The sequence below is a fragment of the Jaculus jaculus genome, chromosome 8 (assembly GCF_020740685.1).
Source record: "Jaculus jaculus isolate mJacJac1 chromosome 8, mJacJac1.mat.Y.cur, whole genome shotgun sequence".
In the NCBI taxonomy this organism is placed as follows: Eukaryota; Metazoa; Chordata; class Mammalia; order Rodentia; family Dipodidae; genus Jaculus; species Jaculus jaculus.
This window is the reverse complement of record NC_059109.1, coordinates 52,056,981-52,082,946: the sequence shown is the minus strand read 5'-3', so window position 1 is coordinate 52,082,946 and position 25,966 is coordinate 52,056,981. Positions and strand designations below refer to the sequence as shown.

General features: G+C 43.5%; 1 protein-coding gene across 3 annotated transcripts in view; it reads right to left on the bottom strand.

Annotated features, from left to right (window-relative positions):
- Nucleotides 1–19,132, bottom strand: part of Bdnf (brain derived neurotrophic factor) — a 47,327-nt gene extending 28,195 nt beyond the window's left edge. Inside the window, exon 1 of one of the 3 annotated variants that reach the window (XM_004660846.3) lies at nucleotides 18,943–19,132. In XM_004660846.3, the coding sequence (XP_004660903.1) occupies nucleotides 18,943–18,945 (3 nt within the window). In that variant the 5' untranslated portion in view covers nucleotides 18,946–19,132. Of the gene's footprint in view, nucleotides 1–1,196; nucleotides 1,252–18,197; nucleotides 18,329–18,942 lie in introns of those variants that run through there. The other 2 variants (XM_045157080.1, XM_004660848.3) reach the window with 2 other exon arrangements.
- Nucleotides 19,133–25,966: the final 6,834 nt, after the last annotated feature.

Genomic DNA, 25,966 nt, shown 5'->3' with positions numbered 1-25,966 from the left:
TTCTCCCGCACGGACCGGGTGCTGCCGTCGCACAACTTCTGGGTGCCCCGGCTAACTTTCCCCGGGAGAGGCGCGGCTCCCGCGCTCAGACCCACGCCGGGCCGTCGCCTACCTCGGGGTCCACGAAAAGCTCTGGGAGTCCGGGCAGCGGAGTCACATCGTCGTCCCGCCGGTGGCCACCGCGCCCCTCCCCGGTCCCCGTCGCGGCTCCGTCTCCCGCCGGCCCCACAGCAGCGGCGGCAGCTACAGTTCCCGCGTCTCATCCAAGCTTCCCCGGGAGGAGGCGGGGAGCGCGCCGGGCCGGCTTCTTCCTCCGGCCGGGGAGTCCCAGGGACCCCGGGATGCGTGGGGCGGCGAGCGGCACCCAGAGCTCCAGCCTGCGCTCTGCGCCCGGGTCAGACATTATTTAGCTCTTCGGTTGAGCTTCCATTGGTCCAGGCGCGCCGCCCCCACCCCTCCCTCCGCTCCGCCGCGCTTCGGATGCCCATTCGGGGCGGCCGCTTAAAGGGGACGCCGCGCCTTTTCCTCGCCCCGGCTCAGCCCCCAGGGACCCGCGGGGATCGTTTGCGCGCTTCCGACAGCCCGTCTTCCAGCCCCGCGGGACCCATCCCGTCGTCCCCGGAGCCTGACGCCTGCCTGCTGCGCCCGCGAGAAGCCCGCGGCTGGGGACCGCTGTCGAGGACCACGCTGTCCCGCGCCCGGGGATGGGCGCCGGGGCGCGAGCAAGGCGGTGCGAACGGGATGCGCACAGGAGGACTTTCTCTCTTGGTTTGCAACTCTCTGGTTCTCTGCTATCCCAGCACCCAAGTTCTGTGGGAGAGGGTGTCCATTTCCCCTCAACACAGTCACACCTTCCCGCACCACGGAGCTTGGAAAGGAGAGCACACAATGAAATTTTCCCGGGCCCGGGGTCGCGGGTGTGTGTGTGTGTGTGGGGTCAACCTGGGCTTACTCAACTCCCTTAAACACGCCGGCTTAACCAGAGTTCGCGCCCTGACCTCCCCCGAGTTTGCCTAATAGGAATTCAATTAAGATAATAACAGCATTTTTTATTCATGAATGACCTCAGGTAACGTTACACCAAGTTACTTGCTTCTGCCAGAAAGCAGGGGCCACGACAAGACCTCACCAGATCCAGAGGCTAGCTAGCTAGCTGAGCGACCAGCCCAATGGAAAGAGAAAAGACAGAAACCCACCTTTTCAGCCACTACTTGTCCAAGTGACCATCAAGACAGCTGCTGGGGGAAGACTTCGGTCCCCACGCTCCAGACACTTACTATGTTTCCCCTTCCCGTCGGTGAACTGGGGCCGGGGTTTGGACCCGAGCCTTGCGTGCCCGGCTTATCTCCTATTCTGTAGCAAAGAAGTTAAATTATTGATAGTGGAAATTGCATGGTGGAGGCAACGCTCGCACCCCCGGAGCGCGGATCTCCACTGGATCTGGGCGGGAGCGGGGAGGGCTCCTGCTCGCTCGCCGGTGAATGGGAAAGCGGGTGGGAGTCCACGAGAGGGCTCCACGCCGTCCTGACGCGCGCGCTGTCATATGATACCTCCTCTGCCTCGAAATAGACACTCGAGTGCACGAATTACCAGAATCAGAATCCAGCGCATTGAAAACGATACATCTTTTATTAGAAGAACAATTCCGTTCCGGGGGCCATTGCGTGCTATTGCAGATGTTTTCACTGCCAGCCCTGGCAGACTTACACGAGCCAACGCTTTTAATAACGAGCCCGGGCGGCAAAGATACATGGAGATTTGCTATTAAATCTGCTTTAGCCAGAGTTTACGGGCAGGGGTCGGGTGGGGGCGGGGCGGGGAGGGACGGGGCGAGTCGTTTAGCTCCTCTTTCCCACCCTCCTCTTTGGGCTTCTCTTTTACCTGTACTTGAGGGAAGATTTACATGGCTAGGGGCCAAAGAACTACTCTCCCCCCTTTGCCCATTAGACGGCCCACCTGGCTTGCGGCTGCTGAGTATTCATCTAGATAAACTCCACCAATCCGCAAGCTTAGGGAAGACTTTAAACTTTAGAGCAAAACACAGCACCGACCTTACAGGGATCCCAGCCCAGGACCCTTCTGGTAGCATCATAAGAACCTATGTGAGTGAATGGAGAAGGTTCCTGGAGTTAAGCTTTAGCATGACTGAGGCAGGGTCCAGGAATTAACATTTTCAGAAGCACCCCAAACAACTGGCATACAGATGATCTGAAGTTACATCTTGGGAAACACTGGATCTTAGGAGATGCAAAGATGAGTCTCAGACACAAGCATCCCCCCCACCTCGCAGCCCACCGCGGGAAGTCCTGCAGGCCAGGTGTGTGTGTGTGTGTGTGTGTGTGCGCGCGCGCGCGCCGGTGTCCACCCCCCTTGTACTTTTCTGTAACCTTAAAGGGGTTTAACTTAATAATTGATAAGATTAATTGCTAGAAGAATGTTCCTAAACACTTCAACATTAATTTCTCTAAAGGAAAAGACTCATAAACAGTTTCCCTTCCCAGACCTTCTATGGTCATCAAGAATGTGCCAGTGAACAGAATATATACTGTCATTGCATAGTGGGTTTAATTAACCTGAGTTGATAGTGAACAAAGGGAGCTCGCTAACAACTGCTGTTCCAGATCTTCTAAGGGCCTCTGGAATCATTGCTCCTGGGCTGTACTTGGGGGAGCTGAGACCCAGTGCAGAGTAATGTTCCTGAGTTCACACAATCCAGCTGCAAACACCTCTGCTTCTCACTTCTCCCCTTCAAGAAAAGCAAGTGTTTAGAATGTGGGTTATATTTTTTTTGGGGGGGAGGGCTAGTCTAGATAGACAAGTTATTCAAGTATATGCATATTCTTAGAGGTCACACATTTAGCTCTGTCCCTCTGTCTACTTGATGGAGCCCAGGATCAATATAAGCCACCCTGCAGCACTGGTGGTGAGGCTCGCTGGGAAATGTGTGATGCCTAGGAAATGTCCACAGTAACCAGAAGGCAGTGGAGGAGGGCATCACGCTGGGCTTGGGCCACCTCAAAGACTCAATTTCTTCTGTTACTATGATATAATGTAAGTGCCTATGTTATGATAAAAAAAATCCTTGTGTTTCTTTAAAAGGAACCAGAACAGTCTTATACCAAACTGTAAAATAACTTTACATTAGCTCCAACCTGATGCCTACTTTCCAACCGTAGATTTTGTAAAAGAAATTATGGTTGGAAAGTACCCAGGTTTTGAAACTCAATTGTAATTTACTTCTTTCGTGAAAAAAAAAAAAAAATCTCTGGCAAGTGAATGTCCACAATTGTTACTAGCACTGTAAATACTGCTTAGTTAGGAGTTATGGCAAATCTTTTATCTGCTGGATTCACATTACCATGTCAGCATTTTTTTTTGCTGAAGGAAAAAGCGTCCTCTTTTCTGAGACTGTGATTGGATGAGTCTGTGGCCAATCCTCTCAGTCCTACTCTTTCCTGCCATCAGATATATGTTTATACCTTCACTATCCAATGTGCGGTGCATATTGGCTGAGGACAAGAAGAGGCAGCATCACTTAGAAATAAAAGATCAGGTGCTCATTCAGATAAACCCAGTGATTAGACCTCCTTGTCACTATTGAGTACTGATTTGTGATTATAGTGTTACTTAAACAGCTAGACACCACTCAGTCTACTTGCCAAACAAGCATATCTTATATTGAAAAACAAAGAAACCAAAATAAATCAAGCATCAGCACGTTGCAGAAAACTCTGAATTTAGAGAATTTTTATTTAGGTAATATATACAGAATTTTGGAAGTTTACGATCAAATTTTTACAAAAAGTTTATCCTTTGTATCTTTCTCCCTTGCATACCCTGTGCCCCCCCTCCCCCACAGAGGTCACACTAGGTACTCCAGCCTGGCTTTGAACTTGCAATTCTCCTATTCCTGAACTTCAGCATGCTAAGTGTCTGCATATTACTTCCTTATTATGCTCAAAAGTGAGGCTAAGAACGTGGAGATGCATTTTTCTTCCTCTATAAGTCTAGTTTCTGATATAATAGAAATATTGGCAAAAAAGATTCTGAATTTTTGATAGGAGCATCTTCTCTGTCACTAAAAGGAAGGAAAACTTGACCACTTATGTTACTTTAAGGAGGCTTACAAGTTAATGCCGTATGATTCTCAGTCTTTCTTTCTTTTGGTCTATGGTTTTATACTGTCCTAACCCAATGTTCTTTGAGGAAAAGCATCACACAGAATTGTGATTCCCACCTACTCTTGTCAGGCAATGTAAACTTATCCTTGTTACCCCAGTGGGAACAGAGGCAGTAGGTTCAGATTTGACACTGACATATTTTTTCTGTTACTAATTTTAATTGGGTGAGGTCAGTTCTGTTATCACTACAAGCATTTTATGTTTAATTATGGTTACTGAAATTTATTGGTTACTCATGCCTTCATACTCTGCAAAAAAATGTCTAGTAACAAATAAATTGACCTCAAACACTTTTGCAAATTGGGGAAAGTAATTAATACATGGAAAACAATAAGTAAACAGAAAATTTCCTCCATGCACATAATGACAAAAATATTTTCAAATCCATGCTGTGTGATTTTAAAGGTTGAATTTGGCCTTGAAATGTGTCACTCACAATTTGTGAAATTGTTGAATAAGGCCTGTCCTGAGAAAAACTTTAAGGGAAAAATTGTTTCCTTGTTCATTGGGTAGTACTTCTATGAATAGTTCTGGGCTACAGATGCGACTGAGTTGGTAGAGTGCTCGCTTGGCATAAACAAAGCCCTGGTTTCAATCTCCAGCATGGCACACGACAGGCATGGTTGTGTATGTCTATAATTCCAGAAGTTGGGTGGTAGAATCAAGAAGATCAGAAGTTCAAGGTCATCCTCAGCTACATAGTGAGTTCAAGGCCAGCCTAGGATACATGAGACTATGTTTTTAAAAAGGAAATAAAAGCTCTATACCATCCTCAAATGTGATCAAATTGGTCAACACCCGTCACAGGAACTATGTGATCTGGCAGAACTATTAGTGGCAGAAAAAAGCAAAAGACAAAAGATGTAAGATCCCAGATTTGGAGGGTAGGACAAGAAAGTCCAAAATTGACTTCATTTGAATATCTAATAAAAATGTGTGAAAAATCATTATGAAATTCCAGCAGCCAATCCAATAAACATATGAGAATCATCTACTTCTATTCCTCAGAATTGCAGATTTTCCTTGAGGATATTTAAAAATTAATAATGAAGAATGAATTAATTTACACATTGAAATATATACGTAAACATAGTCACCAAGGGTATGAGATTGAAAATTTGGGAGATAAGTTAGAGTCCACAGTGATAACTAACTATGGTGTTTGTTGGCTGTGTCAGTAAGTTTAAGCCTCGGGGTTTCAGGATCAGTGAACCAAATCAGGAAAAGTCACCTTATTTTTGAGGCCCAGATATTTTTCATTTTGTGATGATTAAAGTGAGAGTTTTTCTACTGCTAAACAAAGTGAAGCAAGTACATAAAAATAATTTAGAATAAAAACCTAGTCATGGTGCTTCTCATACAAAGTCATATTAAGAACATGAGCAAAGAGTTTTCTGTGATGCTGATATGTGGTAAGTGATCATTGTGATGAAAACCCTAGGCAGGATGTGCAGCTGACTCCCTTGACATGGTCCGCGATCATACAGGCGTAGTGAAGAGAGGCACCTCCACAGCACAGGTCTGCAGCACAGTGAGCTTCACCTCTGCCTAGCAACAGTGTGACTTAGAAATGTCTGAGGGGCTTCACTTCCTCGATTTCAGGTTCTTGAATTATAATTACATACATTCAACCGATGAAAACTTGTGAAGCATCTACCACATGTCAGACACTGCTCCATGGATTAAGACATAGGCAGGTAAAATAAAACACATCTCTGTTCTTTTTAGGGGTTTGTCATGAGTTGTATTTTAATACATCGGACCATTTGTGAATTAGTTATGGGTAGAAAATTATGCCATTTTGTCTTCCTTAGGTTTGCTATAGTGTATAGTGTGTTGAATGTCAGCATGCCTCTCCTGGCCAGAGGCAGTGGTGATGTCAGGGAACTCACTCCTGGGGGCTAGAGAGGGCTCACTAAACTTAAGCAGTGCCCTAGGTATGGTTACTGGTTATTATTACTCATGGCTGGTTGGCATCAGTGTTTTCAAAAGGTAAGCAAAAGGTAAGTGAAGAGCGGGGAAGAAGAAATGAGACAAATACCTTTTGTTTGAGGCATATAATTATTCTATATATGATTAAGTAGATTCTTTAAAAGACAGGCCTTTAAGAAACATCCTCTCCTCCTCAGACTGCTTCTTCTGAGGAGTTATGGAATCCAGCAATGCTAATACTTGGAAGTTCCTGTTTGTAACATATTCTTTTTGCAATTTATATCTGATTTTATTTCATCCAACCTTGGTGAAGATGGAGAACAGCTGCTTACTATCCTTCTGGTGTTATTAAGTCACCACTCAGACTTTTCTCATAGCAGGAGATCAGACCTCACAACCTCCTTCATAAACTCCAACTTCTAATTCATTAATCATTTCCGCTGGTCTACCCTGGACCTCCTCCAAGGTCTCCATATTCTTCTGAAAATGTGGAGCCCCAGACTCAACATGTGTGTGAAATTATCCAGGGCTCGGGAAACACAGGAATCATGAGTTACATGAACACAGCTGTTAGAAAAAACTAAAAGAAAGACTTCATCAGATTGACAAATCCTCCCTTACAAGTTGGGGACAGAGTGATCATTTTAGAATGAGACTGGCTTCAAATCAAAGCGACATCTTTTACTATTTATTTAAAGTTGAAGCTTGTTTTCAAAAGAAATACTATATAGATACTAGATAGAATATTAAGCTTTTTTTAAAAGCTAAGAACAAGTAATTTTTCTGTATTTTATTTAATATTCCAACTTTTGGACTTTTTGTAATTTCTTATGAGAGAGAGAGAGAATGAGAGAATTGGTGCACCAGGGCCTACATCCACTACAATATCATTCCAGATGCCTGCACCACCGTGTGCACATGTACGACCTTGTGTGCTTGTGTCACCTTGTACATATGGCTTATGTGGGATCTGGAGAGTTGAACATGGGTCCCTAGGTTTCATAGGTAAGTGCCTTAAATGCTAAGCCTTCTCTCCAGTTCCAACTTTTGGACTTTTAACTGTTAAATTGTAATAGTACTTTCCTGTGCTATCTTTTTATATAATTTCTCTTAGGAGGTAAGCTTTATGAAATATTACTTCACTTTTGATGATTTTACTTTATTCTAAACTGAACCATTTTCCCCCTTCATTTTGTTGGCATACAAAATCTAATTAGAAGAAATGAAATAAACCTAACTTGAATTCAGTAAGACTCACACTAACCTACATGATATCTGGAATGAAGTTGTCCTGAATAATTCATCCAACAGGTATACCCCCATCATAATTTTTTTTTAATTTTTTACTTGTTTATTTGAGAGTGACAGACACAGAGAGAAAGACAGATAGAGGGAGAGAGAGAGAGAATGGGCGCGCCAGGGCTTCCAGCCTCTGCAAACGAACTCCAGATGCATGCACCCCCTTGTGCATCTGGCTAACGTGGGACCTGGGGAACCGAGCCTTGAACCAGGGTCCTTAGGCTTCACAGGCAAGCGCTTAACCGCTAAGCCATTTCTCCAGCCCCCCCATCATAATTTTATAATGCATATCAAATACAGTATGTCTGTCCCTGTGTAAATGAGGGCAGAGATGGGATTGGGTCTTTCTATAGATGTCAGCACATTTAATTCCTTGCATGACGTTAGCATCTCTGAAAAGTTTACTGACCTGTGCTAAGATTTATCAGTATACATACATCCATCATTTTAAAACCACAACTGCCTATAAATTGCTTTATAGAAGGATGGATGGAATTTATCAACAAGATTCCCAAGTAGATGTGTGACTCCCTTTTCTCCACCATCTCCCCAGCTTCACTTTGAGACCTGGTATTTCCTGGCATTCTCCCAAAGGATATCTGTCTCTAGAGAAGTTCCAAGTTTGGAGTGGAGCCTTTGGAGGAAGAACACTGAATTGCACAAGGAAAGCCAATAAACATTTTAGTTCCCAACAGGGACTCTAAGCCTTGCAATTACGTTTGAGCCTCTGCTTGTCCATTCTCTTTGTCTCCATAGCTGTAAACAACATGTTAACTTTGGAGTTTTGTCATCCACCGTGTGTCTTTGGGAGAGGGTGTTCCTCACCACAGCGCCTGCAGTACCACAGCCAGTAACAGAAAAGGCAAACTTATGAAATGGCTTCTAAACACACTAAGTCCTAATCTAAACAATTTATAATGTTTCTTACTCAATAACTCTCAGAAGTCAACTAACTTGGAACTGCCCTAAACAAGTTAAGAAAGGAGGGAGACATCATCCATTGGGTAATTAGATTAAATTAAATTAATTAAAGTCAGTGGAAGAATGTGCAGGTAAGGAGTTTCAGATTTCTAGACATTCTCTTCAGTGGTTATGCATTTCCTTCTGGAAAATTCTGTATTGGTATCGTTTTAGACATGACAAAAATATAACAATAACGCTTAAGTGTGCATAAGGATTTTCAGATTAATTTAATAATTAAATAGTTTTGATAGTAGAAAGGCATAGGTTTGAAGCCAGCCTTGCCAGTTACTTGCTGTGCTAATTTAGCATAATTACCTAGCTAGTTGACACATCCATTTCCTCACCTTTAAAACTAAGAGAAAGAATAATCCTCACTGAGAAAGATTCCTGTGAAGAAGATACAACGAAGTGTGGAAATGCAAAATGCTGATCACAGTGAGCTCAGTGAAGTCAAATTTTACTATTCTTTCATTTGATTGTAACAGGCTACTTTGCTGCCATGTATCCTTTCATTACCACTAACACTAGACTATGAGTGATAAGTACAGCCATTTGAAAGTTTTCCATAAACTAGCAAAAATTTAGAGCTGGTTCTAAAGTAGCATTTGTGGCCACCAATTTTGAGACTGTCAGCTATTCGGAAGAGGTGTGGCAAGAATATTTTGAGAAAATTGATGTGCAGGCCATCTGAAAATGGGATACTCAAATCAAACCTAGTAGGTAGCTTTTCAGTAAATATGGTGTTTTCTTATTTACTTGCTTCATTCTTTCTTCCTTCTTTTCTTCCCTCCCACCAGCCTATCCTTCTTCCCTACCTCTTTCCTTACTTTCCTTGAACTGGGGATTAAACCTAGGGCCTCACACATGCTAAAAAAGTACTCTATCACGGAACTCTGCATTCTTCTTTACTTGTTTATTTTTTAAATTTTAAGACAGGATCTTACAAAATTACCCAGGCTGGCCTTGAACTTGTAATCCTTCTGCCTCAGCCTCCCATGTAGGTGGCCCACAACACTACCAGGCCCAGCTTTATAATGGACTTCAAACCCAGGAAACTTTAGGGCTGAAGTTCAGCTTCTCCACTTAAGATTTTTGTTTGTTTTGTTTGTTTGGGCAAATTACTTCAACTCCCTGAGCTCTAGTTTCCTTGTTTATACAATCAGAATATAATCTATCTCTAAGAGTTACTTTGAGGGTTAAATAATATGTCAAATACAAAGCAAATAACTTAGCACTGGATAAATACAAAGCAGATGTTACCACACCTCACTATTGACATAAAGATTTTTATAGTGTGGTAATGACAAAAATTGAATTTTCAGTTGCTAGGGCTTTGTGAGGTTGTACCAGCTACCTGAGAAACCCTCCCTGACTCAACACCCAGAGCTGGAACTTGCTCTTCTTTTCAACAGAGTGATAATTTCTAACCTAGTGCAGCAGTGCTGATGATGCTGAAGATAAACATGAGAGTAATGACAGGCTCAGCCAAAGGGAACAAGCCTATCTCACCCTGGCTTTCTCATTAGCTAGTCATTTACCCAATGTGTAGCTTGTCTAATGGCAAAAGTGAAATTTGAAATTCTTCTTCCAATGCCAATTTCCTTTGCCAGAAAGAAAAACCAAATGTCTAATGTTGACATTGGCTAAATTAACATTTCTGAATCAAATGCTATGTTAATAAATGCTTCCCACATGTTCTGTTGTCAAATATGTGTAGAAAATGTTATCCGGTCATATTTTCAGACTTTATTACCAACAGAAATTACATACTTTCATATTACATGTCAGTTGTATTTACTTCAAAGGACATTAATGCTAAACTGCTTTAGATTATAATTATTTTGCTGCTAGATCTTAATGTATAAAAGTACATATGTTACCACACTACACAATAGACTGTGTTTAAAGATTTTTATAACTGTTTATCAATGAAGTTGGATTTTGTCATTGTGTACTTTTTATTATATTCATTTAGAACCATTATTCTGAGAAGAGTTTACAAGAGATTTACCAGATTGTAAAGAGTCTATGCCACAGAAGTGTCTACAAATCCCATGTTAGTTCAACATGTAGTAAAGAATAAGAGGTTAATTCTCAAAAGTTGACTGTGGAAGTTGTAGCAAAATCAGTTCGTAGTGCAGGATGAGGTGAAAGCATGGAAATCACTGTTTCCTCCTTATCAGAACAATAATGAGCATGAAAGGCAGAGAGATCACAATCCCCATAGACAAATGCCCTGAAGGAATATGAGAGAGACAGAGAAAGAGACCAACACACACACACACACACAGGGAGAGAGAGAGAGAGAGAGAAAGAGAGAGAGAGAGATCATTGTTTCACCCTTCCTGACTTCCCTGCTTATTATTTCTCTCCCAATTTTCCAGATGATTCCCCTCTTTTCCATTCACTTATCCAGCCATGTCCACTCTTCAGGCAACATATGTTTGGAGAACATTGGTGCAATTACCTCACATAGGTATTTCATCCTACAGTGGTCCCAATACCAGATTGTACATAAGCAATATGTTTCTTTGAAGCTAGAGAAATATCCTTCCAACCCTTTCAGGTCTGGAAGGGTATGGGATTTAGCATATTCTGAAGGGATGTCTAGCTAACCAACACTGTATCTCTTTCTGTAGTCCTAAGATCTTTGCATTTTCTTATTCTGATGGATCCTACTTCCCAGTGTCTGAAGGGTTTGAAGTGTCTTTAACACTCCTCAGAGATGAAAAACATTGGCAAAGTCCCTTCCATTTCCTTTAGGGTCCAGAAATGCCCAGACTCATTTAAAATGTCTCATAAAAGCTATATCTCTCTTCCAGCTTCAGATCCAATTGTTGAATTGAGGGGTCACGTGTTGCTTAACTGATGGCTTTTAGAAATCAGTCTTTAAGGTTTTTTTTAAAGTTAATACTTTGAGATATATTTTGCCATTTGTCTAAAATAGCATTCAAGTAAGATGTCTGTCATCCCTCAGTGCATCAGAAGTTATTTTAAATATGGCATCTTTATAAAAGTCAATAGCTGCCTCCTCAAAGGGCAGTCATGTCCAGCGTGGGTGGCTGAACTACTGCAGCAATCTAGCCGATCCCAGGGAAGGGCTTGCAGTCTTTCTACACCCACATTTTTTTCTTAATTATCTCCACTAGGCTGAGTTAGCTAAGGACAGATCTATAGCGTTTCCTGGATGTCAAAATGCCCACACACCTTCTGCAATCCTTGGGCTACCAGCTCCCTTTCATGTTTCTACTGGTTGGTCCATCTAATTTATCAATTATCTCATACACACACACACACACACACACTTAATTCGTGAGAGCAAGACAATTTCACCATGCAACATCTTTGATTTTTTTTTTCTTTTTTCTTTTTTTTTTTTTTTGGTTTTTTGAGGTAGGGTCTCACTCTGGTCCAGGCTGACCTGGAATTAACTCTGTCATCTCAGGGTGGCCTTGAACTCATGGCAATCCTCCTACCTCTGCCTCCCAAGTGCTGGGATTAAAAGCGGGTGCCACCACGCACGGCTACATCTTTGATTTTAAAAAGAAATGACATAAAATATTAGAACTTTACTGTCACAAAGAAAATGGATAAAATATGATAGTGGGTTTTCTACAACACCACTCCTTTGAAAATGACTCTTAAAAGTTCAAGATCATTATTCACATTAAAACTTCTGTGTCATCATTCTTAAAAACATGATTTTAACACCAAGATTTCTATTTAAATTTCAAATATGTTGCTTTTTGTTCCTACTCACTGTGAGTAAATGGAGAAATAATCTAGGCTATCTCTCTTGTAGTAATGGAGAATGATCCTAGGAACTTACCTCTGAGCTATATCTCCAGCCCTCTGTTTGCTTTTTGTTTTCAGTAGAATTTCATAAATTTGTCCAGGTTGGCCCTGAACTCACTCTGCAGCCCAGCTAAGCCTTGAATTTGTAATCTTCCTGTCTCAGCCTCCTCAGTAACTGGGATTATCACCTAACATAGCTCCTATTTGTTATATTATTCAAGTTTGGCACTGAGATTCAAATTATGAGTTTGTCCTGAGAATATATTATTTTTGTTTTTGGCATGAGGAAATAGAAATAAAATGACTGACTGACATTTTTAGCTTTTGGCAAAAAGTTGGGAATAAAGCTTGAACTGGCCTTTAACAACAAGCCTTTAACCTTGGTTCCCTGTGTTTTCTTGAAACAAGTACAAATCCAGAAGAGATTAGAGTTAATACAATAGCTAGTCTTTGTCACTAGCCTATAATTTTCACCGAGATAGGGATCATTCAGACTTGATAATGGCTGAATCTGCAATTCTAACATGTTTCCTGGAACAAATAGATTGATAGACACTTAATAATTCTAGAACAAAATATGAATGTTAAGTCTTTATAGAAGGTATGCTTTTGAGGTGGAGTGGACAAAAGCTGGTTGATCTCATGATGCACATAAGATATCCATAGTCTATCTACCTAGATAAACAAGTATCCAAGAATGCAAGAGTGGGATGAAATTCCAGAGGATTGAAAGAAAGAAAGCCAGCATGAATTGTTGCATCAGATATGGGCTGGGCTAAGTGAACTTTAACAAAACTCTGGTCATCAGATTCTATGACTCACGAGTAAAAGTAATGTACTTCTTGGATTTTGGCCTATCTTCTGTGTGTTTGTTTTAGGGAATTAGTGGCTGTGGCACAGTCAGTGTGTCAGCAGAGGAAGATTACTTCCTTGGATGATGGGAGAGAGAAAGAATGGCTTAAGAAAGCTCCATTACAGGCTGGTTCAATCTTTCCATTAGTTCTGGAGAATTCTGGAAATTATTTGTAGATAGTTTTTTTATATTAAGTGAATCCAAGTAGGAGGCAATAATACCAAACTCCCTCAGAGACTTTTGTTGGGTTCAAGGCAGCATGATCTCTAGAGGAACAATCATAGTTCTTATAATTTGAAGAAAGGGGCTCTGTGTCACTTTATTGTGCACAGGTAGTGTGGCCTGGGGCAGCTCTATAGTGAGTTTTTTCTATAAAAGGTTCTGAGTGATTCCTAACCTACCTGATTTTTAAGGAAATCAAGTGAAGAAACCAATAAAGGGCTTTCAAAGCACTTGGTAAAACACAATGAAATTATGTCTGAATGAAAAAGAGGTTGGTGGGGGGTGAAAAGCCAAAAAAACAAAATCAAACAAACAAAAAAAACCCCAAAAAAACCTCTTGCCAAGTGAGAATAGAGGCAGAGATAAAGAATTCACCATTAGGATTCATGGTTTGAGGGTATTATTGTTTACAGAATATGTCTTTCCTCCGAAAGGCAGTAGTTTTACATTTCCACGCAAAAGATGAAAGAGTTCATAATTTTAAATCAAGTTCACTCTAAAGTCAAAAGTGTATTGGGCAGATATTTTCTTGTTTAAAAATTTAATCTTCACTTAAGATGCCTCTCTGTATAGCACTCAATAGTAGTAAATTTTCACTAAGTGCTAATACTTATTTTTATTATTAAGTACCATGGATTATGGTATGTAATTTTAAGAAACCTATTGTTTATTAAATTCCCACTAGAAAACACACAGACTCTCCCTCCTTCTCTCTCTCTCTCTTTCTCTCTCTCTCTCTCTCTCTCTCTCTCTCTCACACACACACACACACACACACACACACACACACACACAGAGCACTGGCAGAATAGCAGAGAAAGACACTATCAAAAGAAAGATAATTTAAGGTACTTCTGAGGTAGCAGTTGTAAAATTAAAATAGGCAACTCATTAAATTACCCATAGAGTAAAAAGAAAGCTATAAAAATAGATAGTTCTCTGGCAAGTCAGTGCTGCTCAGAACAAATATAGTCTTAAGCAAAGCTTTTAAAACACATGATATTGCTTCCTATTTGTTACAATCACTTAAATAGTTAGACTATGGAATTAAAAGCAAATTAGGAAGAAGTGTATATAGTAAAAATATCACATTCAGTTAGACATCATTTTTTACTGATAGATTGCAAGCAATATGAAGAGAATGTTATCTAAACAACATGGAACCTGTCCCCAAGATCACAGAAATAACAAAATGAAACCCATTTGTAAGTCATGTTTTAGTGCTGATAACTCAATTCTACATGCTGGTTTGGTGGCTGATGATGTGTTTTGTGAACACCCAGTCCCTTGTCTTCCCCCCCTCTCTCTCTGCTTGATGGTGGTACATTGTTTCGTATTAAAGTTTCTTCTAAAGGACAGGCCAGGGAAGGGAAAGAAATTAAGTTCACCAGCTTCTTTTCTTATTAAGAATCTAGAGATTTCATAGGAAAAGATGCTGGCCAATGAAAGAAGCTCATATACATTACTTTTAGATCTTTTCAAAGCTTTCTTTCCAATTTACACTGGCAGACAACTGACAGGTAATATTTTGCAAGCCAACTCGTAATTCACTTTGAAAGTCCCCATTTACTGCTTTGACTCTGTAGATTAGGCCTTCTTTTTAATTAACTACTATCCAGCTTCAATCACATGCAAATGCTGTGTACAAAGAGGATGCAATCCTGATGTCCCCCCCCCCCCCATTTCTTGAGTGTTAGCTTGTAAAGCCAGTTCAGACACTGTCTTCTCTTCTAACCTCTAAAAAATGCTGTGCTATAGGTCTTAGTGTCACTGACACTGAAAAAGGTACTGGCAAGACTTTTTTTTTCCCCTTTCATCTGATTCAGTACTTAGATATCCCATGGGAGAGCTAGGCCAAGGCAAAAATCTCACATATAGAAACATTAATATACAAAACCAAGGGTTTAAAAAGTCGGCTACATTACTGTTAAAATTTTAAGTTTCAATTTTTCATTCATATTCATATTCATTTTCTCTCTCTCTCTCTTTTCTTATCATCTTCTAATCTTCTGACTCCTAAAAGGGCAATTGAAAATCCTTGCCTTTCCCAAGTAGTGCACACCAGGTTCACCATTCTTAAAGTGACAGTCAGTTCCGTAATACTTCAGGCGAAACCATTTCACCTTATGAGTGGAGGATGCATGTGTAAGAGGATGACGTGACACTTTTTCAGGCTTAAATTTTTTTTTTTTTAAAGCTCGAGGTTAAAATAATTAAGACTGTTAAGTATTTTCCCTCCCGGTCTCCCACAGCGATAGCTACAATTTTCTCGGTTCAACTGTCAGATCAATTGGCAAGTCAACTAAAAGGATAATATTCCCTTAACGATGCATTCATTTGGAGCCTTAGCAACTGTATTAAGAGGCAGTAAGTATTCCCTAGCAAGGCATGGCACACGGGGAGAGGGAACTATGGCAATTTAGATTGACAGATGATTATTTTTCTCCAATCCATCAAACTGCCTCAAAATGTCACAATAGTTACACCTCTTCTTCCTTGGTGAATTAGAATCCAGAGACAAGCAGACAGAAAGACGAAAAAAAAAATATATATATATATATATATATATATCCGACCGGTTGCCGCTTGGTTGGGGAAAAGCAGGCCTTGCACCTTTAAATTCTCTTCCACCATTCCCGGTCCCGGCCCCCCTTCTGAGGATTTTGCAATAAATCTCCCAGTTCTGCGTTCAGCCCTGCAGATCCGTATTTAAAACAGCACCATCTGGGCAGGGTGGGTGGCGACGGCGATGCGGACGCCTTGGAGTTCCTTTGCTGCGCGCTTGGAATTGCATCAGACTGATCAGAAATCCCCCCGCCCCCAGCGCGGCCCCGCCCGGCCCTCCCCGCGCTCCCTCCGCGCCGACCCCGCGGAGAAAACGCCTGCATCCCGGAACAGCCTGTGCCCCTTCGCCGCAGGCTCCTCCGTAAACCCTGCCCTACGCTCCCTTTGTGTGCTTGTGCCGAGCAGCCTATCGCCGTCATCTGATCCAAGTGCCTGGTTTTCTTTCTTTCTTTTTCTTTTTTTTTTCCCCTTTCTTTCTAAATTTCCACAATATCCTCACGTTGCCTATGAATCCATCATTTCCACCTGCGCAGAGTTGGGATTCTTGCTTTCGTTTGCTAATATAATGTTGAATCTTGAGTTTCGGGGAAAAAAATCTTTAATCACCCCCCTTCACCCCCACACCCCCTCCCGCCAACTCCCTTCGCCGGTATCCAAAGCCTGATCCCCGGAGGTGTCTGGGAAGACTGAGCCTGGGGGCGACCGCAGCCACCCGGCAAGGCTTTCTGGCCTGAACAAAGGGCCGAGGAAGGGGTGAGGGCGAGGGTGGTTATGGGTGTGGAGAGGTTGGGGCCCCTCGCTCAGGGGCGCACAGGTCCCAGGACTCCCAGAAGAGAAGCCGGAGGACGACGCAACTCTGCGCTCCAGGCGCCTCTGAGTCCCCGGGGGGCGCAGGCGGGGGCAGTGGACTTGGACAGGAAGGCTGGGCGGGTCCCCACCGGCTTCTGTCTCATCCTTCAAGACCCCCATCTCCACGCCATGCTGGGCTACAGGAGAGCGGTCGCCCTCCACCCGCGCCCGTGGACGCGACCTCGCCCGGCTGGGTGGACTGCGTGCCCCGCTGATTAGCGGCTCTGTCCAGCCGCCGCGCGGAGCTGCCAGGGTTCTTCTCCAGCCGCTCAGGCCCCCGCCCCGGCTCTTCCGTCCGGAAGGACCTTCCTCCCCTTTCCCAGAGTTACCCCGACTGACTCGGACCTGGGCTCAGTGAGGCATCCGGCCCGGCAGGGAGTGGAGCGCGGTGTCGGAAGCTCCCCTTCCCTTGAGAAAGCGGGAGCCCTCAAAGCCAGCGCCCGAAAACTCACGGGGAGTGTGTGTGTGTGGGGGGGAGAGGCAGAAAGAGAGGGAGGGAGAGAGAGACGGAGAGAGAGAGAGAGAGAGAGAGAGAGAGAGAGAGAGAGAGAGAGAGAAGAAACATCCAGCGAGGAAGGAGGGCGATGGAGAGGGAGATGAAACGAGGGAGGGATGGAGGCAGGAGGAGGGGGCGGGGTGGAAGAAGGGGGGCGGGAAGGAGGGAGGGAGGGGAAAAGAGAGGGAGGGAGGGATACTGAGAGAATGAATCCTCCTCACTAGAAGAGCTGAAATTACCTTGATTCATTTTGTGTTGGAGATTTAGCGGTACCTCCTTCCCTCTTCCCCAGCCTCCACCTCCTCTTTCCCCACTACACACTACCTCCATCGTCTAATTCTAAATGATACAAAGTCAAATTTTAGAAAATCGAGTATTGTGTGAAAGCTTCATAATTAGTAATGCATCTACTGTACGCGCACACACACATATCTTACACACAAGCAAAAAGCACGGAAAGAGGGAGGGAAAGAGGAGAAAATGAGAGAAATCTTACATTTGAATCAGGCATTTGCAGGTCCAAGTTAACTAAACTCATTATATCCGCAGGAAGACGAAGCTACCCTCCCCCTCTCGCTCTGCCCCAGGGTTCTCACCTAGGGCAATTTCAACTGTGCAAATACCAAGAAACAACCCCTTCTCATGCTCTCCCTCCACTTCCTCCCCTTCACCACGCGCCCTTTCCGGAAGATCGAGTATCAAAATAGCTCAGGAATTGGGGATGCAGGGTCCCCGCCCCAGTGCTTACCTTCTTTGCGGCTTACACCACCCCGGTGGCTAGATCCTGGAGATAAACACTTGCATTTCCCAAAGTTAACCCAGTATACCAACCCGGAGCTTGCCAAGAGTCTATTCCAGCCTACACCGCTAGGAAGCCAACTTCAGCGAGCTCAATGAGGGGACCAAACTGGGGATTGCTCTCCAAACGCTCCGCTCCAGCCCCGATCTCAGTGTGAGCCAAACCTCGGGAAAGACGCTTTTTAAGGGCGACTCGAGGTTGGCTTGGCAGCGGGAAGGGGGGTTGGGGGGGGGAGAAGAATACCTGGAGTAGTCCCACCTCGGACAAACCCGGTGGCTCTGTCCAAGGTGCTGAATGGACTGTGCTCGCCCGGATCACACACCCGGCGCAGCAGGAGGAAAAGACTAAAAAAATCTCTAATTAAGTGATACTTGATATTGCTCTAGACGGTTTCTTCCACTTCCTTACGTTTTGTCACGTGCGGATGGCTTTTCCAGAGCCATCCTGTTAATAGTTGATCACATGTTGATGAGACCCTTCTCATCTACGAGAGGATTACCCATTTCGTTATCGCTGATGTGCACTTCTGACTTAATTTCTCTTTCCCCCAGCCCCACCCCCATCCTCACCTAAACTCTCCGTCGTCTCTACCTCGCCATTACCCCCAACCCCAACCTCGAACAGCATTTTTTTAAGATGGAAATTAATGCCCTTGCGGATGTCGATGACATGCCCACGTATAAATCACACAATATGCTCATACACATACACGTAACGGCAAAGAATGCAATGCAGGACGGCTGGCAGACAGACATCGGCTTTGAACAGCCCATATAACACCCCCCTCCAGTTCCAAGTTTGTTCCACGCAGTTCCACACTGCTGTGTTAAATCTCAAATGATTCTAATTAAAGTTGCACTATGTAAAAAAACCCGATTCCCCTGGCCCGAGTAGCTGCTGCTCTTTGGCGTGTGAAGTGCCAGGGAGAGCCTAGATATGCCGTTTGTCAAGGTTTTTCAATTATAATGCAGGGTTGATTGCTACTCACCATTGTGCCTTTGCTGTCCTGGAGACTCAAGTGTCTTAAAATCTCGTCTCTCCAACAGATGCTGGAAGGTAATGTGTCTTGTTTGAAGTCATCATGTGAGAAGTTCGGCTTTGCTCAGTGGATCGCCCACCACTTGGTGTGACTTATGAATCTAATAACCCTTTGCAATATCCGCAAGCTTAAACTCTCAACCACCTTGGCGACTACAGAAGACAAAGCAACCTGGCACCGATGTTGAAAAACCTATAGGTTTACACAAACGCCCTTACTCTGAGAGACACGGTTCCCTCTGAGTTCTTACGTGAATGAGCGAGGTTACCAATGACTGTCCAACTGCCCTCTATATAGCGGTGGCTCCTGAGGCTGCCTCCTCACTGCCAGTCACTAGGTCCTGGCACAGAAAGTTCCCAGAGAAAGTGAGGAGTTTCAGGGTACCCTTCCCCCCCAAAAAAACCCAGCCAGAACACTGCTCCCTGGTCCACTTCTCAGGTCACACCCTGGGCTCTGGCAGAGACGAGCTCTGCTCAGGAAATTTCCCTGTCGCCAGGTAAGGAAGCCTTCGCCCTGTCAGGCAGGCTAGGGCGGGAAGACCGCTGGGGGACTTGTTGCTCGCCAGCATCTGCAGGCTTCTGCTTTAATAAGAAAACCAGAAAAGCTCAGCGGGGAGGGGGCGAAGGGAGGGGGACAAAGACGACGGCTCCCCGAGCTGCTTACGTGACCAACTCACTGTGACTCCGTGGTAAAAAGGAAACTTCTTAGAAAAGTTCATGCCCTTCCCCTCCCCCCACCATGACTAAGGGTCTCCAGCCTATGAGGTCGTGAATGATGATCAAATGGGGGTGAGGTGGGGGATGGGCGGTGGAGGATGGAGGGAGGGGGGTAGTCAGTGAGTGACTGGTCCTTCGGAACAACTGCATGCGTCGAAGCGCGCAACAGCCCGGCAACTCTCCCTTTTCCTCTTAGGGACTGATGACTAGGCGAAAGAGGCACGGGGCGAGCCACTAGTTGCCCACAGGAACCTGTGTAAGCCGAGCTCTCTAGTGGCTGACTTGAATGAAGTTATGACTGCGTGTGCTCTGATGGGGTTGGCTTCTCAGATGTGAGTTAACAGCCCCTGTGCGCAGCTAGGTCGGCCAGCCAGCCCGCCGAGCAGGGAGGAGAGGCAGGCTCCAGGCTCCACGTCCTCTCCGGGCTGGCTTCCTTCCTCTCAGTCTCCTGCGCACCACCGGGGTGGGGTAGGGGCCTCGGGGCGCCAGGACGCCGTGCCCGGCACCGGTGGCGCTAGCCGGGAGCCGGGCTGCGTCCGCTAGCATCCCGAGAGGATTCTCCCAGGAAGCCCCGCGGTGGGCCCCGCGCTCCCCCAGCAGTGGTTGCGCAGGCTGGGAAGTGAAGAGGTCACGTGTTGAAGGAAAGTAAGTTGGAAGGGGGAAAGATGAAGTTCAAGAAGAGAAAGGCACAACCGAGCAGCTCCCCCACTGCGCTCCCCGCGTGCGTGCGTGTGCGCGCGCGTGTAACATAGAGGGGAAGGCGGGCGCGCTGGGGGAGGGGCCCGCGCTCGGTCCAAGTCCGGGGACAACTCCGGAAATCTCTGCGCGGCGGCCGCGAGCCGAGCGCCAGCAACGCCCCGGTCGTGGGGAGGCGCTAGCTCAAGGTATCTTTCCACTGAAGCTGGCCGCTGCCCGCCCTCAGCCGTGACCCGCACCGCTGGCCACCGAGCAGAGGCCCGGAAGATGGATGTAAATCAGTTGTTATGGAGATGCCCGTCGTTGTGAGGAGCGCCAGTGCCCTGGGAAGTCCCCAGACGCTTTTCAGGTTTCGTCCGTTTTGGCGCAATACCTTGATTTCACTCTCCTAGAGTTCCCACCAAAGAGAACCCACCAACCGCGTCACAGGCCCTGGTGTGGCGCTATTGACTGCGGGGATGAGGCACAGCAATGCTGCAGAATATGGTGAATACGCTTAAGTTTTAGACCACCCAGCCCTTTCCAGCATCCAGTCTTTATTCCAAGCAGATGCGCTTTATTTCAATGTAATTCGTGCTTCCTGATGATGTATTAAACCAAGAATTACAAGACAGAATGACTTAGAACATTCAGAGGCTGCTGCTTCAAGGTCTGCTCCCCTCCCCCTCCCATCCTAGAATGCCTCCCTAATGGAGGCCAAAAACTCTTAACTTCCGGATTCTCTACCAGGGTCTCTCTATTCCTTGGAACCCCTATTGGTACTGGATTATTAGTATTAGCAGGAATCTCTTGTTGAGTTCATACATATCTCTGTAGAGATGTTCCCCAAGTCAACCCAGCTCATCCTGGGCTCTAGCCAAGGTACATGCATACAAAACCTTCCTCGACCTCATTAGGGACAGTTCTAGACTTGCCAGGCTCCTGGAGACTTGAGGTGGATCATCATCACAGAATACTAGGCATCCTTGTGGTCGGTCACCGAGGCAACAGTTAACACCAACCAAAAGAATAGTTCATATTGTTCACAAATCGCCACTTTTTGTCCATCCATGAATTAGCCAGCAGATGCTGCCCTAAGACTGGGACAGCTGGCATAAACCATCCTCCGAGGTCTGGGGGTACAGGTTTTGTGGGCAAAGCTGGTTTTCTGAGAATGCACTTCATGATGCTGTTAATAAGTCCTCCTGCCTGTTGACAACTTCAGTGACTTCAGTACTGACTAGAACATTCTTATTTCACGTGTTCATCTATGTGATCTATTTGACTAACATAGTCAACAGTCTGTGGCCTCTTAGGGACTATTAGCTTCTTCTCTGACAGATCTTTATTCTGAAATTAATGTCATGATTTTAGGTAAATACCCTGAATTGTTGGCTTATTTTTAGAATATAAATGGGTGATTAGATTAGAATTACTTAGACAACACATGATTGTACCCAAAGTATTTACATCTTAGAGATTTTCCTAAAGAATAAACTTATGGACGGAGGTGAGGGCGAATAAAATTTGCTGTAGTGACTTGTGGACCAAAGTGAAGGTGTTATTTGTCTTGTACACATGTCATATGTGTATGAATGACACACTCATGTGCATGTTTTATTGTTATCTCCTTGCTGGCAATCAGTTCTGCAGACTTTTTACCTTCACAAGCTCATGAACGTATTTCCTTTTTGTCATCCGTCTGCTGAAACCCAGTGCCTGGTTGCAGTCATTTTATTTGTCAAAATAGATGCCATCCAGTGTACCTGCAACAGTTTTAATCTTAAGGTCATGTCATTTTTTTCCCCACACACAACTCTAGTCAGCTGTGATATGAATATTACACTTCTCCAGGTTCATCTGACTCCATTCAGTTTTAGCAATGGTAAGGTCATTTCAAAGAGAATTTAACAAGCAGATGTTTCTTAAAGATCACTACCCAATAATAGATCCAAACTTAAAGGAAAAATGTACTAACATACTTAGAAGGAAAGATTTTACTTTGTTTGATGGTCACGTGCAGTTTTCTCCCAATGTCATAATTATAAAACTTGTTTTCCACCAATTTTATGAAAATAGGTGAGAAAGCATAAGCACAGGTATATAGCTAAAGACATGTTTGAACCCTTGGGAAGAGAGGGATAACACAAGAGCCTATAAATTCAAAAATCAAAAAAAAAAGAACTTCCTTTTTATCTTAGCAAATTAAAAGGTGCCTACATTTTGTGGGAGTTTGAATGTAGAGTGTCCCCTATAGCCTCGTGTCTTTGTGATTAAGCCTCATACTTGATTCCCGACTGATGGCAGTTTGGGAGGTGGCTGGGAAAGGTGTGTCACTGGGGGTGGACTTGAGGTTTATTAGCCCAGCTGCAAGTCCAGTACAGAGATGATTTCCACCAAGAGATGTGGGCTAGATTCCTACTCATGCTATGCTTTTCCATGCCATGAAAATGCATTCCCTGGAGACTGCAGACTGAAATAAACTTTCTTTTCATAAGCTGCTTTTGGTTGAGTGTTTTGTCTCAGCAAAGAGAAGGCAACTACAATAGATATCTTTTCAAATAACCTACTCCTCTGATTTCTAAATGAACACTTAGCACATCATATCCAAAATAATGGTTTGGGAACTCTTTTCAGCATATCAATGTAAACATGGATGGATAGCACTCCTCCTTTCTTCTCCCAGTTTTTCTTTTGTTATTATTATTATTTTGTTTTTTCAAGGTAGGGTCTCACTCTAGCTCACGCTGACTTGGAATTAACTGTGTACTTTCAGGGTGCCCTAGAACTCACAGCGATCCTCCTACCTCTGCCTCCCAAATGCTGGGATTAAAGGCGTGCACCACCACGCCTGTCTTCCTCCCAGTTATTCTTACAAAATCAGCTTGTTTATAGTTTTCCATCTCACTTGTGTTTGCTATCTTATTTTTTTTTCTTTTTCTCTAGCTTTCTTTCTTTCTTTCTTGTATTTATTCTATGCCAGGCAGATTTATAAGGCCTAGTGATCCATACATTCCTAATTCCCTAGAGCATCCTCATATCTCAGAGTTGAACACTTGATTCATTATTGTAAGATATTTATTGTGTTTTTTTTTTCTCTCTTCCCTTCAATGTTCCCTTCCCCTAATCATTACCTCTGTTATTACAATGAATGAAAGATAGTGTTAGCATAGTTACTGTTTTGGATACTAAATAAAACAGGTAACTAAAATTTTCTATTTACAACATAAGAAATGACCAGGTAGGAAGAAAGATTGGCTCTCTTAGTCATTTCCTGATCTCTAATGGTTCTCCACAGGCAATAGGAGGAGAGGCAAAGAATCACGATGCACAATTTGGAATGCTTTCTGAGAACAAGAATGGGCAATGATTGCCAAGAACCTTGTGTTGAGCTCATATTTAAAAAGAACTCAAGAAATCTTCCATCTACCAAACACAGTTTGGTGAGAAAGAAAACAATCAGAGCATAAGAAAGGGAAAAGTGAGAGAAAGCCTGAGGAATCTCCTGAGTTAGTCTGCAATAACTTCTGTGAATTCCTGAGCTTGACAACTAAACAAGAGACAGAAGATCTGGACAAAAGTTAACTCAATTTCAGAAAACCAGACCATATTATAATGAGGCTGAACCAGACCACATAGAGTGTTGAGAAAGAACTGAATGGATCTTTCTAAACTATCTTAATAAAAGATGAATAAGAGAAAAACATGGTGGCAAGCAACTTTGTTAATATGAAACGCTGAAAGGAGAGTGAAACAAGTCAAAACCATGTCGTGTCTGGACTTTCAAAGTAAATAAATGTAAGATCATCTTAGAAGTTGGATAAAATTAATCATTTCTCTGAGAAACCACCAACACAGGGAAAAGCAAATAATGGAAATTATAGAGTGTCTACAATAGAGAAGGCCTAGCAACAGAGACATTTCAGACCTAATCTGCCTACAGCACCTGGAGAGAAACTTCCACAGGTGCTAAGGTATGCTACTCAAAATTTATTGTACACATGAGTATCCTATGTGATTTGTTAACAAGAAGATTCTGTATCTGTGGTAGGGACCAAACTTATGTATTTTCAACAAATTTCCAAGTGACTGATTGGCACTGGGCATGCTGGGTGTTAAGGCATGCTCTTCTGGGCTGTGGTTTCACTTGCTTTATGGCATCATTGGCAGCTAAGCAATCTCGTTAGTCACTGAACTGAATGTCATATAATTTTTTAAAAAGAAAAAACATCCTAGTGTCTAGTCCATGAGATGCTTACTGGGTATGTAAGGTATCTTGGGTACATTCAAGTTAGGTGCTATAGATGAGTGAGAGTATGTGGCGATTTTTTTCTGTGATTGGGTAAGTTCACTGAGAATGATCTGTTCCAGGTTCAAAAACACTTGTTCTTTTAATCATTATGTTGCACAAACCTCAGACTAACTTATTCCTGAACTTTTTAGTTCTAGGAAGTCTCTGAACACAGTGAACATCAATTTCTTATTATCAATAACACTGGCTGTAGTCTGAATATTTATCATTTCATATGTGCTGAAATAAATTCAAGGGTATCCATTTGACATATGTTGAGCAAATTGTAAAAGGGAAGTCAGTGAAAACTGTTTTAGTCATGCAAAGAGAATTGTTTAGGTCATATCATGAGTCCTGAGCTCATTCTGGGTTTCCTTCTATAAATAGGACATTTTGGAACTCGAGAAGGCATAGCAGAAGGCACCAGAATGACAGAGGGATTTGGGGAATTTGCTTCTGTTGAAAGGTTAAAGAAACTAGGTCTGTTTTCTCTTGTAAGAAGAGAGAAGACGGTACCTCACTGAGATGCCATCATTCCAGAAGTAGTGGAAGTAATAGGACACGACAAGAATGCCTTACGGAAACAAGAGTCCAGGGTTCTGGCAAGGAGCGAAGAGCAGAAGAATGGCTAGCTTTTCTAAAGGACCTCAGTTAGCAGTGTTCCTGTTGGCAAAACTCCATTGTTCACAAAGGGGACTGCTGAGGAAGTGAGAGACAGAAAATTAGGAAGTATCTCTTTGCTCACTGAGAGAGCATTTTCAAGTGGGCATTTATTAATCCTATAGAAACCCTGAACTTATAGCATATGGTGAACTTTACCAACATTCCTCAGGCTGAAGGATTCTGTTTCTGTAACACAACACATTTCTTCTTCATCCCTAAATAGTATTTATTTTCCTTCAATTCAGCAAAGAAATGTAAATAGCTACAGTATGCAGCAATCATCCATTAAGTTGTCTTCTTTCCCATCAGTCTGGGAAAATGGCCTTTTAAAATTTCTTTTTACTTATAGAAAAGTATTATTCATGACTTTGTGTATGAAATCCTATTATCTTCATATATTCTGTGAAGCACACAGATGGAAAGATTTGCAGGCCATCCTGCAAATTTTACATCAGGAAAATATGGAGTTCATAGAATTGATAATAATTAAATGTTATTTGTATGGTATTGGATATGAACACATTGTAGAAATTGGAAATTCCCCAGTTAGCTCTCTGGAAAGTGTCAATCACACCAGGAGTTAGCACAGGACTCTAGTCTTCTTTGAGAATTCATTTCAGCAGATCTT